General features: G+C 38.6%; 2 protein-coding genes across 3 annotated transcripts in view; one reads left to right on the forward strand and one right to left on the reverse strand.

Moving 5' to 3' along the window:
- Positions 1–1396: 1396 nt before the first annotated feature.
- mydgf (myeloid-derived growth factor) lies at positions 1397–11176 on the forward strand. The gene is made up of 6 exons (XM_015037673.1): positions 1397–1628; positions 2844–2894; positions 2988–3049; positions 4650–4731; positions 6810–6882; positions 8940–11176. Exons 1-6 carry the CDS (start codon positions 1494–1496, stop codon positions 9017–9019), a joined length of 483 nt encoding a protein of 160 aa, XP_014893159.1. The 5' UTR covers positions 1397–1493; the 3' UTR covers positions 9020–11176.
- The window catches only part of LOC106950661 (actin cytoskeleton-regulatory complex protein PAN1), a 24390-nt gene continuing 13007 nt past the window's right edge, over positions 4961–16343 (reverse strand). Inside the window, exons 3-4 of one of the 2 annotated variants that reach the window (XM_015037672.1) lie at positions 10886–11032; positions 4961–6530 (exon numbers count right to left, since the gene is read on the reverse strand). The gene's annotated coding sequence lies outside the window, so the exon portion shown is untranslated. Of the gene's footprint in view, positions 6531–9902; positions 11033–16343 lie in introns of those variants that run through there. The other variant, XM_015037671.1, reaches the window with a different exon arrangement.

Consider the following 16343-nt stretch of genomic DNA (forward strand, 5'->3'; position numbering starts at 1 on the left):
GCCGACTAGTTTAACTTGGCAGAAAAGTTCTCCGGCTGAGGAGGAGGAGGAGATGTCAGGCAGAGTGCACAGAAGGCAGATTTGGGTGAAAAGGTTGACAAGCTGAAATTCTCTGGTTGTTTTGTGTTTAAATATTTGGTCCAAATGCTTACAATGTTTTGTGGACTTTGCATGTGAGTGCCAGACAACGTTAGGATGTCTCCTCTCGAAGGAAACATGTTCACCTGTGGATGTTTAATGGCTCCAGAGACATAAAGCCCACATAAGAGGAGCCATGCAGAAGAAGACCTCAGGAAAACCGTCTCCTGTGAGACAAAATCACGTCAGTTATTGCATGTGTGACATGTTGCATGTTTTTGGCTTTAAGCGCTTGTCTGTCACCAATTTGTGAGGAAAAGGCATTTATAATTGAGTATACCCTGGAAAGAAATGGTTACAGACATAAATGGAAAAAATAAACTCAAATACAGATTAATATAAAAATTAAATGGAAATAGATATATTATTATCAATAAAATAAAATGATATTTAGAGGCAGAAAGTCTAAAGGTATAATAATGAAGGAGTCTGCATCAACACATTCCTAGAATAAAGGAATAATTATGTCCTACTCAGTTGCACATTTCTTTGAATCTGTACTGTATTTTTATGCTGTAAATTTGCCATTTCTGTAGATTATTTTTTCTTTTTATATGTATACCTCTATGCATGTTTCCACTTTGCCTGTCATTTTGCTGCTTTTCTATTCTATTCTGTTCTATTGTATATTTTGAAAATAATTGTAAAATACACCTAAATCATATGAATACTTTTTGAATGACATAGAAAAATGTTTAGAGAAATAAAAAATACATATATTTAAAATAAATCTTAGCAATAACAAAGGCAACAACAAAAAGAAAAGCAAACCACAAAAATCCATCTAAAAATATTGAAGAAAAAAGTAAAATTATTTATGTAAATATTTGTAAAATGAAAATAAACTGAATATTAATTAATAACATACCTTAACATTACCTAAATGCAATAATAATAATAATAATAATAATAATAATAATAATAATAATAATAATAATAATAATACGTTGCCAGTAAACATAGATAACCTAATAAGTATGATAAAATATAACATGCATATATTTCAACTTTTAACACAGATGACTGACTATTAACATGGACGTTGTATTAGTTGAAAAAGAGCGTCACCGTGTGGTGATAAACAGGCCACAGTGAGTGTGTCCATTTCTTATGGAAAGGAGTTCCAAACCATGTGAAATCAAATTTAAACTAAGTGCTTTTTTTATTATTATTATTGTTTTTACTTGTTTTTAAATATATTTTTTTAGCGTTTCCCTTCAGGTAATTGCTGTTGCTGGCAGTGGTTCGCAGCGTGACGAAGGCTCTGACGTCATTAACAGTCGACGGGACATCTTCTTATTCGGATTGACTGGTCGGAGTGTAACACCATACATCAAAGAAGACCGAGGAAGAAAATGCAGCTCTTCGGTAAAATGTCTCTTCTGCTTCTGGGGATTTCAATGTCCCTGTGTGTCTCGGCCGAGCAGACAAAGGTAGTGGAGTTCAACGTCAAGCCGGGAGGAGTTGTGCACACTTTCTCTGAGAAAGTCGTAAGTTGCTTTTCTTGTTTTCTGAAGCCACCGACTGCTCATTTAAATTGAGTTGCCTTGGAAACGAAAACCTGCCAATATTTTTAACCCGAGCGTTCCTTTCCAGGAAGTCAAATTCATTATGTAGGTCTGTGTAGTTCATTGACATTGTTATCGAGTTAGAACTGTAAAAGATAAAAAATAACATAACCCATTTTTATCTTTAAAATATTCACGATGAATATGTCAAGTTTGGCATTTTTAACGGTGAAAGCGGAAAACTACATTCCATCGGTAAATTGTAGTCGCGGAGTGATGACCACACAGCCAGTGAAACGCTGACACGTCTAAGCTCATCTGCCACAAGGGCTTCATTGATTGGATGAGACTTTTTTTTATTATGTTTTTATTTATTTATTTTAATGGCGCTGAACAGATTTTCATGAAAATAAGCCTAAAACTTTTGAATGTTTGATGTACAAGCATTAAAGAGTGTTCCATGGAATATCATGTTGATTATTAGAAGGTATTTCCTCATGTTTGGAAAAAGCCTCATCATGGCAGTTACAGCATAATTGACACGAATGAAATTTTATTTCTTACTTTGTTTGTGTGCTTTTCCAATGAATTTCCAGTGAAACGTTTGATGGGGTGATTCTTATTGCAGACATTTCAAGAACCGGTATTTTAAAAGATTCCTTTCCTCGTTCCTTTTCAGGTTTCCGTGTAATCCTAAAGTGATCTTCATCAGAAAAGCTCTTCAGGCTTTCTAAGAGTATTTTAAGAAATGTATTCAGATTTCTCAGCCTTGGAGGACTTATAAATAATTCGGAAGGAGAAAACTTTCTAAACTCATAGAACGAGCCCCTGGTGTTTCTTCATGTAACAATGAACTTGGACACGAAATGCTAAAAATAGCACTTTGGGCATTTTGTTTCCCTGTGATAAAATTATAAATGCTTCCCATTTATTTAGGTTATCTATTTAAAAAAAAACAAAGTATGAACTGTTTGAGTGACAGAAAATAATGTCAGAGACTCTCTTACTCTTTTTAAACACGACTTTCATTTAATAGTAATCTTGTTTGAATTACTTTTTTATGTTCTCAGTCAGTTAATAAATTAATTTGTTGCTAAATATAAATAAATCAGTAAATAAATCAATAAATGTATTATTAAATTAAGTTGTTCAGACTTTGTACTAATTGGCATTAAATCTTTTACTGTCTTGTTTCAGAGCAAGTATGAGTGCATCTTCACCTATGCTTCACAAGGAGGAACTAATGAGGTATGTGTTGTCTTAATCACTCGGACCCTAAAGTTTTATTTACTATTAATCCCAGCTGGCACGACAGTGAAATATTGCTCTGCTCTAAAACAGCAATGGCTGATGAGTGTGGGCCTGAGCGAAGACGACCAGCTGTTTTCCTGCTCCGTGTGGAGGTGAGACGGGCACAACTTGCCGACACTTAATCGATTTGCATTCAAAACATGTCTTCCCCTGAAACGAATCCTTTAGGTCCGTCCTGATAAGGAAGATTCATTCCCATAATGTGACTGTGTGAACAGATGTGTGTCCTCCTCTCAACATGAGTAATACCTGCCCACTCACCGAACCAAACTGTCTGTGGTTGTTCCTCCTCTTCACTTGGCCGACCCCGTCCTCATCATCGCAAACGTGTCCCATCTGCGGCTCCTCTGAGTCACCTCATTGATTTATTTATTTTTTTAGTCAGTTGTGACAGTTGCAGAAAAAAAAAAAACAATCAACTAAAACCTCTAACAATGTCTTTTTGTTAGATTTAAATGGGTAAGATGATGAGAAAAGTTTTAATATCACACAAAGATAACCTGGATTTGTAGAAAAGCTTTAAGTCGTTGTTATTAATGATTTATTAAGAGGAAAAAACCCAGTTTGCATTTACCTTCACGTAGGGTCAGGTTGGCATGACTCTGTGTGAAAATGTTATTGACCCCTAAACCTAATAACTGGTTGTGCAACTCTCTGCAGCAGCAACTGTGGTCAAGCAATACCCGGCAATTTTTCATTATTTGTTTCATTTCGGAAACATGGGAGAAAATCGCTTGCGTATAACCCGTCTGACAACATGAAGTATACCGAAAGATCATGTGAAAACAACTCATCATCGCCTAAGTAACTTCAAGAATAGATGAGAAACAGAAAGTCTGTAACATCTGTATCTGAAAGGGTTTCAGAGCCACAGTCGGAGCCATTATTCACAAATGGAGAAAAGTTGCAGCTGTGGGGAATTTTACCAAGATTGACCAATCTTCCAAAAATTTCTCCTAGAGTGCATTGACGACCCATCCCAGAGGTCACAAAGGAACCCAGAACATCTGAAGTCCTGGAGGTCGCCTTAGTTAAAATGACAATTCAAGAATAAGAAAAAACAAATGTCAAACAGAAGGATTGGATTCCTTTAGATTTGTTGTAAAAGAGATCCAGAGTGTCAGAAACTGGCAGTCATGTGAAAGTCTAGAGCTGCTTCGCTGCATCAGTGGCCGACATTCAGTTTGACATTGCAGATGGAAAGTGATTTTCTAGTGAAAAACTTGAAATCTTCAGACATTTTCATCGACATGCTGCTCGTCGTATATTGCTATGAAAAAAATCTTGAAAACAGAAAGGCTGTACAGTGTGACAAATGTCAAATTGGCAATGGAAAAAAAACAAAAAACTGGTGTAATGCAGCAAGTCTCATCTGAACGACTCAAAACAAAATGAAGGTACTGGAGTGGCCTGGTCAAAGCATTGAGATGCTGTACATGACCAATGTGTTTAGAATAAAACATTTCTGTGAAGAACGGAGGGCCACAGTCAAATAAGAGTAACTATGTTAAATCGGTTAACTGCTGTTTGACTGTATTTTTGTTATCTTTGATATAAAATGATGTTTTATCTGACACATTAGAGTGTGACTGAAAGTAAAAGAAAGGCATCTGTCACGGAGCAGTGCACACTGAAGAGACTCTGTGTTGGGATCATTATTGTTTAAACATTTCTGTCTTTAATTTCTTTCAGGCCTCAGGGAAAATCATACCTGTTTTTCACCCAGTTCAAAGCTGAGCTGAAAGGAACCAAAATTGAATATGCCAACGCTTTTGTAAGTATGAAACCAGGCTGTTAATTTCTGCTTCTTTTTTTTTTTTTTTGCTTTTGTGGCTTTGTTTTTAATGAACCGATGTTGTCAGCTGATCTTGACCCCCAAGGAGCGATGGCCACCTCACCAGCTGAATACTGATGAGAGCCAAACGATAATTGATCAAGAATCAATAGTGGCATTAAGCCACATGAAATTGGGGCATAAAAATCCCGTCTTGCATGATTTTATAGGATTGACCTATGTTTGCCTTTAACTCTGCGTCCTTTAGAGATAAAAATCTTATTTCTTGACAACCTGCTGCCACAAACCCTCTCAAGCCGAGGCAAACTAACGAACAGCATTAAAGAATTGCTGCTTGATGTTTCCATTCTGCCTCATACACGCTGTCAGTAGAGAGATAAAAGCTTTTCATTACTCGGTTATCTGCACAAATGTCAGAAAATCAAGGCGAATTCCTGCTGAACATCTTTTTGCACAGCCGGCAAATAATGAACATTTCAGCCAGCCACACGCATGTCAAACTCAAGGCTACTTTCATGTTCTGCAGCTTCATATTTCTTCTTCTAAGCAACACATTTTGGTATCAGGTGGGGGGTAGGGGAAGAGATGTCACCATTGATGCTTTGATCTTGTTTTCTGTGACAAAATAGACATTTAATGGCAGAATTTGTCAACAAAACCATGACTTTCCTAGATCAGCATGAAATCATCTAACGTGTGGCGTTAGTGAAGGGATTTATTGTACGTCTGAGTCACAATATTCATCCACCTCATCTCAATCTGTATGGAAAATCCTTTTATCATGTTCCAGCTCTGGATAAATGTCTGTTATTATTTCTTATATAGTTACATAGTTGAAAGAACTGAGATTTCTTAAAAAAAAAAAAAAAAACTTTTATGGCATCTGTTCTTTTTTAAATTTCCACATCATAACTTTATTTCTGGATTAAGGACCCAGACCGACTGAGAATATGCAGATAAATTCTTTTAAAAAACATTTCACTGGCCTCTGAAGCTTCTAAGATCAGGATTTTCCACTGTACCTGTGGTTCTTAACCTGGTTCTGGATTAGATGACAAACGCTGTCATAAATCTTCCAAAAATCTGGAAAAGTTCAGGAAAGGGTTGGGACTTATCTGCTTGGAAGTCCTCCAAAGTCTCCAATAAGAAACTTCTTAAAGAAGGGAAAGAATGAAGGGAAATTAACATCAGTTCTTCTGCTACATTTGGTTAATATTTTTTAGTCAGAATAGAGGTTTTGGATGCTAACATACCATTTTCACACTATTAAGTTATTAGTAGTATTTTTAAAAAATTGTGTCTAAATTACGGGGGAATTTTTGGATTAATCTCCTGTTTTTATCTGACTACCAGAATCTCTGCCAACAATCACCTGATTTTAATTAGTTTTCTAAATGTCTCTTCCTCTCATCCATTAAACCCACTATGAGCTCCACACCTCTGCATGTTCACAGCTTTCATCCTCTAACGATGGCCTCAGCGCCTTCCCAACGTTTTACAACTTCACGCAAGTCAAAAAGACAAACTTTTATTAGTTTTTGGAGTCCGACTTGGAGTTGTATCTCTGCACGTAATGTTTTCAGTGGAAGGTTAATGTCCGGACGGTCACTTCGCAGCGGTCTGCCGTATCTGATGCGGTCGTGGTCTGCGAGGCGATGCGAGGCACACCTTGACACGCCTCCTTTCCCCCAGCAAGGACATTCCTGACACTCGCGTCATTAGAAAGAGAGAGAGAGAGAGAGAGAACATGTTTCCTCCTCCTGCTCTGGCTGTGTGCCCTGCACGGAAAAGACAAACGGAGAAAATAACTTCAGAGTGAGGGGACTGAAACAACATCGCATACACAAACACATCTCTTTGACCTTGATGCTGAATCGGAGTTCTTTCCTCTGTTCTGTTTGTTTTTTTGTTTTTTTTAGTTTTTCCTTCCTTCCTGTGCAAATGACATTGTTCTCTGTGCCGCCGCCTGTTATCTCTCTCTTTTTTTCTTTTTTTTTTTAATCTCTTGTTTTTGTTTTCCACCGTTTCCTCCTCGTCGTTTGCGGATGCGTCTCCAGTCAGAAACGGCAGTGACAGGCCAGCGTGACGTACCTCTGAAGCCAGACGAATTTACCGTAGGAGAATCAACAGGTGAGGAATTGATTGTGTCTCCAAGTGTTCAATCAACTCCCTCTGCCTGTCACATCAGTCTCTTTCTCTGCCTCCACACACACACCCCCAGCCCTCCCATTATCACGTTGCAAGCTCCCTGCAGATTCCCCTGCGAAGCGTGCGCTCCAGCTGTGAGTGGGTTTTCACAGTCGTCCCCGTAGCATTATTTGTTGTTCTCCGGCTCCCGCCGAAATCCCCAACTGGGGCTTCAGTTCCAGCCTGTGATTAGCAGGATTTGACTAGTCACCCCGACTGGCAATTTACTTCAGCTGTCATTTTCAGCAGATTAGACGCTAAAGTACAGAGGCTTACAGGCTCCGAACTCAGCGCCGATGACAGACTTAAGGATAATCCCATCACTGAGAAACAGCGGGAGCGATGAATTCCAGGCATAGATTGCTTATCGGCGTGTAGTACAGTATGTAAGGGGCTTTTTAATTACTACAGCCCTAAAGCACTTTTTGTGCTCCTGCTGCAACACACGAAGGGATGTTCAGGTTTCGGTAACCCAAACAGAGACACCTGTTGGACAAAATAGTAACTACATGCAAAGATGCGCTAAAAGTATTGACTTATTTTAAACCTATACAAACCATTCATTATTTTCTTTTCTTTTTTTTTTCAGCTTTAAAATATTTATGTTTTTATTTTCTGGTTTTTATCAGAACTGCATGCGTCTCTATTCTAACACTGAATAATTTATCCAAAACCAGACATTTTGCATCCCTTGCTGGCCTTTAATTGTCTGTGATTCATTTATTGCTGCACTCTGAGTTTTCATTCTCCATCTAGTGGCAGCTGTAATTATAATGCTCTTTTGTTAGGACTTTTTTTTTCCTGAGAGCTAGGTGGAAATAATCTAGTTAACTGGTTCATTTAGCAACAGAACTACAAAACAAAAAATATACTAATAAATTATAGAAAGCAAAAATGAACCTTAATTTATACAAGTTATTCTAACCTTAACACACTGAGCTCAGACAAATAACAGAGCCTGTCCAGTTGCCAGACAAATTACCTTTTTTTTTTATTCCAAAACATCTGTTCAAGCAGCCATGATCTAATCACAATTTGCGTTTGAAAATTTATCACAATAATCATTATTACTGAGCTTTACAGTTATGGTTATAAATATTGTTAAAATGTGTTGAAATCATTGCTACAATGGTGTTATTAACCGCTTTGTGTTGGGTTATGTCAAGTAGTAGTAGTAGAATATTTTCTTTGTCATACTGTTTATGATTGTACCGTTTGTCTTCAGATTAAGACTTTGATTCCCTGAGATTACTGGTATTCATAAATACAAAATAATATAGAATCTAGAAAATGTTTATATATTTTTACTTATGAAAAGGTACGAAGAAATAATGTTCCCATCAAATCAATTTTGTTGCAGTGTCCAAAAATGTCTGCTCATCCAAACGTCATAAAATTAACTGCTCCAGTTGTTGTTTCTATGGCAACAAATACTTTCTACTATTTAATGTATGAAGAATAATTAAGTTGTTTCTTTTTTATATTTTATTTTTTATATATATAAAAGCTCAGCTAAACAGCCATAAATCAAAATATTGATATATGATGATATGTTAGTGCTTTGGTACTTATATTTTTTGTCATAAATATGTTTGGAAGATGACAGTTGCATCATGGGAGATTAAAAAGCAGATACAAGTCAGGGCTTCAAAAAATATTTAAGATTTCTTGCAAAAAAGATCAAGTTGTTAGACAAAAACTACTTCTAAATATTAAACAGCAGAAATAAAGCAAAAAACCATAAGACGGATAAGAAGATAAAAATCAAGGTTGTACATTAGCACAGACCTGATGTTGGTCTCATTTTTAAAACTTTTATGTCTCATATTTTTCTCTGCAAAAACATTTCTCTTCTGAACCTCATCATAGCTTTGACATCTGATATTTAGTCTGTAGGAGTCACAGCTATAGCAGAAATCATATCTATACCTACATAAATCTAATGTTAAGTGATGCTGCACAGACTCCAGCAGTAATCCACTCTCCTTTCTTAATTCCAGTGACCCAAAGAGATGGAAAGTTCAGCGCTCAGCTTTCCAAGTTGACCGTCATTGGTCGGACGAGACATGAAGAGCTGTGATTGGACAGAAGTCTCGCTCTGCTGTGACCAATCACAGCACCTCGGTGAACTGTGCTTCTGCTTGTTGGGATTTCTTCCTGAGAAACGACCGAAAACGGAAGCAGCTTGAAGCCAATATTGGTTTGAGGGGACACGGTGAACCAGTTATAGTACTTATCCAGCCTTTTTCACTAATTTTGTTTTTGGGATTTGTTCTACAAAAGATGAAGGAATCAACTGATTATCCAGACTTTTCTGGATCAAAATCGGCCATTAGATTACGTGCTTCTGTAGTTGTTTCTTAGTTTGTAACATAAAGAGATTCTGGTTTGATCCGGTGGGTGTGGGAATGCATAGCCTGGTGTTGGGATGGGGTCTGTCCAGCTTAGATACATTTTATATTAGCAGGAGATTTATGCATCTTGTGTAATCCCGAGAGGAGAGTGAGTAATCCCTGGTATTGTGAAGCGGCAGCACGCATCCAAACAAGTAGAAATTGCTCTGTCTCGCTGCGATCCGCTCTGCTGTTGAAAGAAGCACTTCAGCGTCTCCGTTTATCTACATCTGCTGCAGATAACTCAAAGCGTCGCGTCTGATCCCTCCAAACATCAGCCAGGTTTTCGTTTCCTGCCATTTCCCTCTGATGAAACTAAACTACTTCTAAAAATACGTCACAAAACAGAATCAAAATGCAAACTATTGACGAGTTTGAGTCTATATGTGAAACTCGCTGTATGGTGAGGTTAGTATTAATGCTATACATTAAAACAAAATTATATAACATGGCCTAATTGCTTAAACAGAAAATAGCTGACATATTGATATCAGTTATAATAATGTTTATTAAGAAGCATAATAGCACGTTCTTGTAGACTTGAAACCAGAACTTTTTAAACCTTCAGCCAGCTCATGCCTGGTAAGATGTAGAGTCCTGAAAGGTCTGGAGGAATATGGAAAAATATTGGATTTACTCCCTTTTTTCCACTGACTAAGTGCTAAAAAGTCAATGTCCCAAAAAAAAAAGCTTTTTTTTTTTTTTTTTTTTTTTACATAAATATTGAGGTAAGTTCCTTTATCACATCTTCCCTTGTTGTCCAACTCACTGACCGGAAATAAATTAATTTAAAGATGCAAAAAGGGCCATCGTTTCTCTACTTTATTGGCCTCTAACAGTACGAACTCTTAGAACTGCTGGTTCTTAAATTTTGCCAAGCAAACCCATTTATTTTTTACAACAGATGGTGCGACTTTACAAGAATAACATCTGGAAGATATAAAGTATATTTAATGTAGGATTGTAGATTTCCAAATGGAGCTGATATCACTTTGCTCAAGTGCCAGAAGTGTTGAAGCAGCTCTTTACCCACTGAGCTGAATAATAAAGAAACCTCAGCGTTGCTTTAAGTTTTCTGGTAGTAATAATCCCCAACCAGATCAAAGTTTTGTAGTCGAATGCTATAAAAGCAGCTGGGGGGTGGGGAATCTAGAAATTGAAGTCTGGAACATTAGTGCAGATGTTTAACTCAAAAGTAATAAAATGTAAAGCATGCACAGACATTTGGAGGTTTCTAGATGAGGAATAAAAATGCCAGCGCTCGCTCCCTCTCGAACCTCTGGCTTTCATCTCTCGGTGCCACATGTGGGGATCAGTGAGAATATTGTGCAGGTTTCAGAAGTGCTTCATTATCACATGCCCCTCATCTCCCTCTCACTCCTTCTTCTTCTTCTTCTCTGCTCTCCCCTTTCTCTGTTATGCTCTGCGGCCTCTTTATCTTACCGGCATTGATCCGAACCCTCAAACAGCACAAGTGTCCAAGGATTGAATTCAGATTGGAGGATTTCTCTGATTTGACTCTGCTCTTGGATTAGCTGGGATAGGCGGCGTACCTTCGGTGTCTTTCATCTGGTGTCGAGGCGATCCCCCGGAGCGGAGGAAACGCCGGGTCCCTTTGTCACCATCCAGGCTCTCTTTCTCTCTCAAGGGGGGGGGGGGGGCAGATCAGGAAAAGATCACACCTGGACCTCGACCTGACTCTGAGGGGAAAAAAACAACAAAAAAAAACAACTTGCGTTACTAATTTTGTACATGCGTCCTTTCTTTTTCTACCTGTTGATTGCTGTGAATCATGATGAAACTTGATGGGTGTTCGAATAAAGACACGTTGTCACCTCGGTGGAGATAACTCTTGTGTTTTTGTCGGGTTACATCAGTCGTGGTCTGATTGAAGCTGCCGTAGCCTTGTCAGAAGGGTAAACATGAAAAGAGAGGAGGAATTTGATTGCCTGTGTCGAGGCGTTAAATATTCTGAGAGCTGTCAGGGCCGGGCCTCGGCGAGGATTGCGTTTTTATGTCCCATCTTATCTGCCCAATAGCCGTAATTTCTAGAAGCGCCGCTAATGCATTCCTAATTTGGACCGGTTTAGGGAAGCAGCCAGTGTCGGAGCCTCCAAATGAGACTTATGAGACCCTTTCTGCTAGAGTAATGAAAAATTAGCCTTAAAATGTATTCCGTGAGCGTAGTCAATTAACATATATTGTGCTCAAATAAATGTTTCTAAGAGATAGAGAGCCTCTATTGTTTCCCTGTAATTTCTGGTGGGAGGAAGAGGCTTTGCTGGGAGGATCTATTAAATCCAGAGGCACATATGGGAATGTATGGACTGGCTGATCTTTGTGGGCTTACTGAGATAGAAAGTCAGGAGGGATTTATCCATCATTATGTTAAATCCAGAGAAAATCTAGATCGTCTACAAACCGGTGTCTGCTCGCTTGATGCAAGAGTCGCACGTCGGCGGTGAAAACTCTCCATTCAGGAGTGTTTCTGAGCCTGAAAATCGCTGCTTTTCACCCACTGAAAACTCCCTGGAACAGCGAGGTGTTAATGATTTCCTGACATGCTGCGCAGAACCGGCCCGCACCTTCGCAGCAAAGCAGAACCTGTGATTTCTGCTGCAGTTTGACGGCCAAATTCTGGCCCGTTTCTGTTGAGCTGTTTGTTCCTTTGAGTTGTAAATCTCTGCTTCTCAACAACTCTTTGTTTGCCCATCAGCTCTCTCCGTCTGCGGGGCCCAGAGCTGCCTCGATTCTGTCATCCAGATCCTGAGCACATATCAGCACCTCAGCGTACTGTCTGACACCAGCAGAAAAAGTTCCTTGCATCACAGGAAAAAACTATCAGGAGGAACATGCAGGATGTTGTGGAGCAGAGGTGTACTACACAGAGCTCCTGCACAGCTTGTTGGAAGTACAGGTTATAAATAAAAGATGGATGTTATTGTTCTAGTTAGATCCTGGCTAAAAGAATGGGCTATGTGAACGGAGACGTTATATATTCCCATGCAAAAGTATTCATACCCCTTCATGTAACGTTTGTGCACTTGTTTTATTAGGACTTTATGTGGCTGACCAACATAACCACATAAATCTCAAGTGGTACAAATGGCATGCATGTGAATGTAGCTTGAGTGCAACCGATTGCCTTTACAAGTCCTCCAACTTTACAAGTTCCCCAGCTGTGAAGGTCTCAGGTTTTAAGAAACCTCATGAAGAGTTTAAAGCACAGTTAGAGTCAATAAAACAATATCCCATCAGAAGAGCGGGACCTAAAAGAAATCTTGTTTTTAAGTTTGACACAAGCAACACAAAGGACACAGCAGACATGTGGAGGAAGACACCGAGGTCAGATGAGGCCAACGTTGATCATTTTAACGTAAATGCAAAATGTAACGTGTGACAGGAAAACCAACAATGCACTTCACTCTGTGGAAAGCATCCTCAATGTGACCTGGTGTCGGATATAAACTGCACTGATGAAACACAATGTTGGGAGCATCACTTCAGCAGGAACATGGAAGCTGGGAAGACGGATCGGTGTAGGTTCCTAAACACCTTGTGAAAGTCCAAACCTAATTCAACTGCAGATCTTAAGGCTTGAAAATTGATGTTTATTGTTTCTATTCACCCAATTTGACTGAGCTTGAGGTGTTTTGCAGAGAAGAATGAGCAAAATGCCTGTGACTTGATGTGTAAAACTGGTAGATTCACATCCCCAAAGACTTGCAACTGGAAAGATTGAATATTGATGAAGACTTTGCAAATTTGTATTTTTGGAAACCACGTATTATTTTCCTCCCATACAATTATCTGCTAGAATGTGTTCGTTTATAAACTGAAGTTTGTGGCTATAAGTTGACAAAATGTGAAAAACGGTTTGAATACTTTCCAAAATACTGTATTGTATTTAGTTTTAGGGATTTTCGGGGAACTTTAATCAGCCCTGTTTAACATTTATAACAGTATTTGGATCTTTGGAGTGAATTACATGCACAGCTAGTGGTCTTTGCTGTGATCTGTTATGCATTTATTCTGTTTGTAGAAGTTCAAAAATAAAAAAAGAGAGAGAAAAACATCACTTTCAGCGTTTAACAGTCTCGGAGCTAGGAGCAAATGGTTTAGATCAAAGCATATTTATTTGTCTGGATGGCCTAGTAAAAGTCCAGACCAAAGTTCAATTGAGAATCTGGCAAGACTTCAGATTTTGGTATCTAGATGTGCAAAGCTGTTAGTCATTTTTCTTTCCACTTTACAATTACGTGCTATTTTGTCTATGGCATTAAATCCCCGCATAACGTATAGAGATCTTTGGTTTTAAAATGACAAAATTCTTCTTCAAAAAGAAGAAAAACTTTTACAAGACACTGTAGCTAGTCACGTATGTCATTAATTTAGCAAATATTAGACTACAATGTTGCAGATTTTAACTGACAAACTTTATTCAATAAAAATGAATATAACTGGTTGAATTTAATGAGTTTTTGTCCAGGTTGCAGGTTAGTTACTTATCTCAACCTTATATATTTTAGTTAAATCTATTTAAGTCATTCGAATCAAATCTATTTATACAGCGCCAATTCACAAAAAAATACCACTTCAATTCACTATGTAGATTCATTATGCAGAAACATAGTCAATTCATTTCATTCAAAGTGAGTTATATCCATCCTAAATAAGTCCAAGTGTAAAATAATTCACTGATATATAGTTCAAAATAAATCCGACCAATTTCAAATGGCTTAACAAGCATGTGGCGACAGTGGAGAGTTGATTGCATTGAGCCATTAGCTTTGCAGCAATCTATCCTACTCTGAACTTTTTTTTTTTTTGGTAATTCTTTTATAGTGCAGCAGTAATTTCAGTCCAGTTGGCCTGATTGCGAATCAGTGATCCTGGTACCATCAGATGTAAGGCAACGTCTCCTTCACTATGCGTGTTTGTGAGATGCGAAGGAAAAGCTGCTCATTCTTTTTCCTTCAGAGACTCGTGTGGTAATTTGTTCGGTGTTTAATCAAGACTTGTAAAAGAACGATTTCGCATTCAGGGTGCATGCAGAATTTTAAGGGATTTACATAGAAATCTGAGAAGTCTAATTTACTCGAGTCGGTCTCACATCCTGGTTCTGGAAAATCTGGCAGCTAATCCCTATCTGAAAATAGTTTCACATAAAAGCATCGCTCACTCATTCCAGAAACTCTGTTTAAACCCGATAATGCCCATGTCTTGTGAAATGTCTTGGGCGTTAGAAGGACTGATACTGATATGAGAACGTGTGTCGCAGTCAGGCAGCGTAAATATAATGAGATTAACCGCCGATTTTGATCGTTTCATTGAATTTGTTCACAATGGAATAAATTGCAAACTAGCGGCAGCTTTATCCTGTTCAAAAAGGTCGGCACAAAGAGAAAAGGATCCAATAAAGCAGCATTTATGTCCTAAATGAAACAGCTATTGATTTCCTGTGTTGTATTTATGTAATCAATCTGGCTGGCATTCCTCTCCAACACACCAGCTCCTTATTTCTTTCCTGTTGCATCCCCTTGACATTTAGAGGGGAACAGATGGAGACGGAGGCCAGGTGGGTCGAGCCAGAGGCAGCAAAGGAGATGGGATTTTTGTAACACCGTGGGGCCGGGTGAAGGGTACAACGTATCGCCAGCTGCCCCCTGTCTCCCTTGACATGCACCCCAACGTTGGCCCGAACGTTTCCTCTGTGGCCTTGCCAAGCTTCTCTTTTTATGAGAGCTTTTTCTTGCCTCTAGATGCACCGCAGATCCCTGACCTTGCCTCTCCCGAGTGCGTTCTCACACCGTCGAGCCAAAGCAGCTCAAGCCGCGCCGACTTCTCATCATAGCATCACGACTCCTGACAGCAATTACCGACCACAGGCGATGCTGATATATATGAGTGACTATGCCGGGATCCATTGGAGTGAGGTGCAATAAAGTAATCACCTCTATCTTTGTCTCGCCATTCTGAGGTAATTGCTGTTTCCTTCAGATTTCTGGCTAATAATGCCTTCCCCTCTGCCCTTTAGCTGTGCAGTCCGTGGGAGTTCTCAGAGCCGGGGTGCAAATTGAACATCTGCACAAAGGCTCTTGTTACCTGAGCGGTAAGCCGGCCAGATGTCATTACGGCCCCGTGCGTGCACCCAGGAGATTTGAGAAGCAGGGAGGTGAAAAGGGTGGAACCAGCACTGCAAAACCACAAAACTCTTACCAAGTATTTCTGGTCCTAGCTTCAAGTGCAAATATCTCCATACGCTTGAAATAAGACAAAACTAACTTGCAGGCAACTTTTCAGCAAGAAACATGAGCTCGTTTTGAGTCATTAACTACTTTAATATTGATTTTTAAAAAGTGGCTGGTTTCCCATATTTCAACTTATTTTAGCTGAAAAGTTATTTCTAAATTAGTTTTAATTTATTTCAGAAACTAGACCCAAAAATACTTTGCAACATTTTGTGCTTTTGCAGTCTAGTTTCACTTCATGTTATGAAATCAGGAAGTAGGAGCTTGTTTTAAATCAATAAGTTCTTAATACTGATGAAGAAGTACCATTTAGCGTCCCATATTGTAATGCACTATTGTTACTTCTAAGTTAGTTTTGTCTTAAGATATTTGCACTAAAATCTAGACCAAAGATACTTGATAGGATTTTGTGTTTTTGCAGTCAACTTCTGCCCTTTTTGCTTCAAGTACTCAAATCTCATGGCAGGAAAGAGGGGCTTGTTTTAAGTCAACAATTCCTTAATTATTGACTTAAAACAAGTACTAATTAGGTGTCCCATGCTATATTTTATAATATAGGAACATTTCTTGTTCAATTGGCAGATTATTTCACTTATAACTAGTCCTTTTTCATCAACATTAAGGTGTTACTGACTTAAAACAAGCTCCCATTTCTTGCTGAAAAGTTGCTTCTAAGTTAGTTTTGTCATTCCCCCCCCCCCCCCCCCAAGTGCCCCAACACTTCCCACTTACAAATCCACACAACAATATATATACAAAC

The sequence above is a fragment of the Poecilia latipinna genome, unplaced genomic scaffold (genome assembly GCF_001443285.1).
Source record: "Poecilia latipinna isolate Pla-1442-1.1 unplaced genomic scaffold, P_latipinna-1.0 Scaffold415, whole genome shotgun sequence".
Taxonomy (NCBI): Eukaryota; Metazoa; Chordata; class Actinopteri; order Cyprinodontiformes; family Poeciliidae; genus Poecilia; species Poecilia latipinna.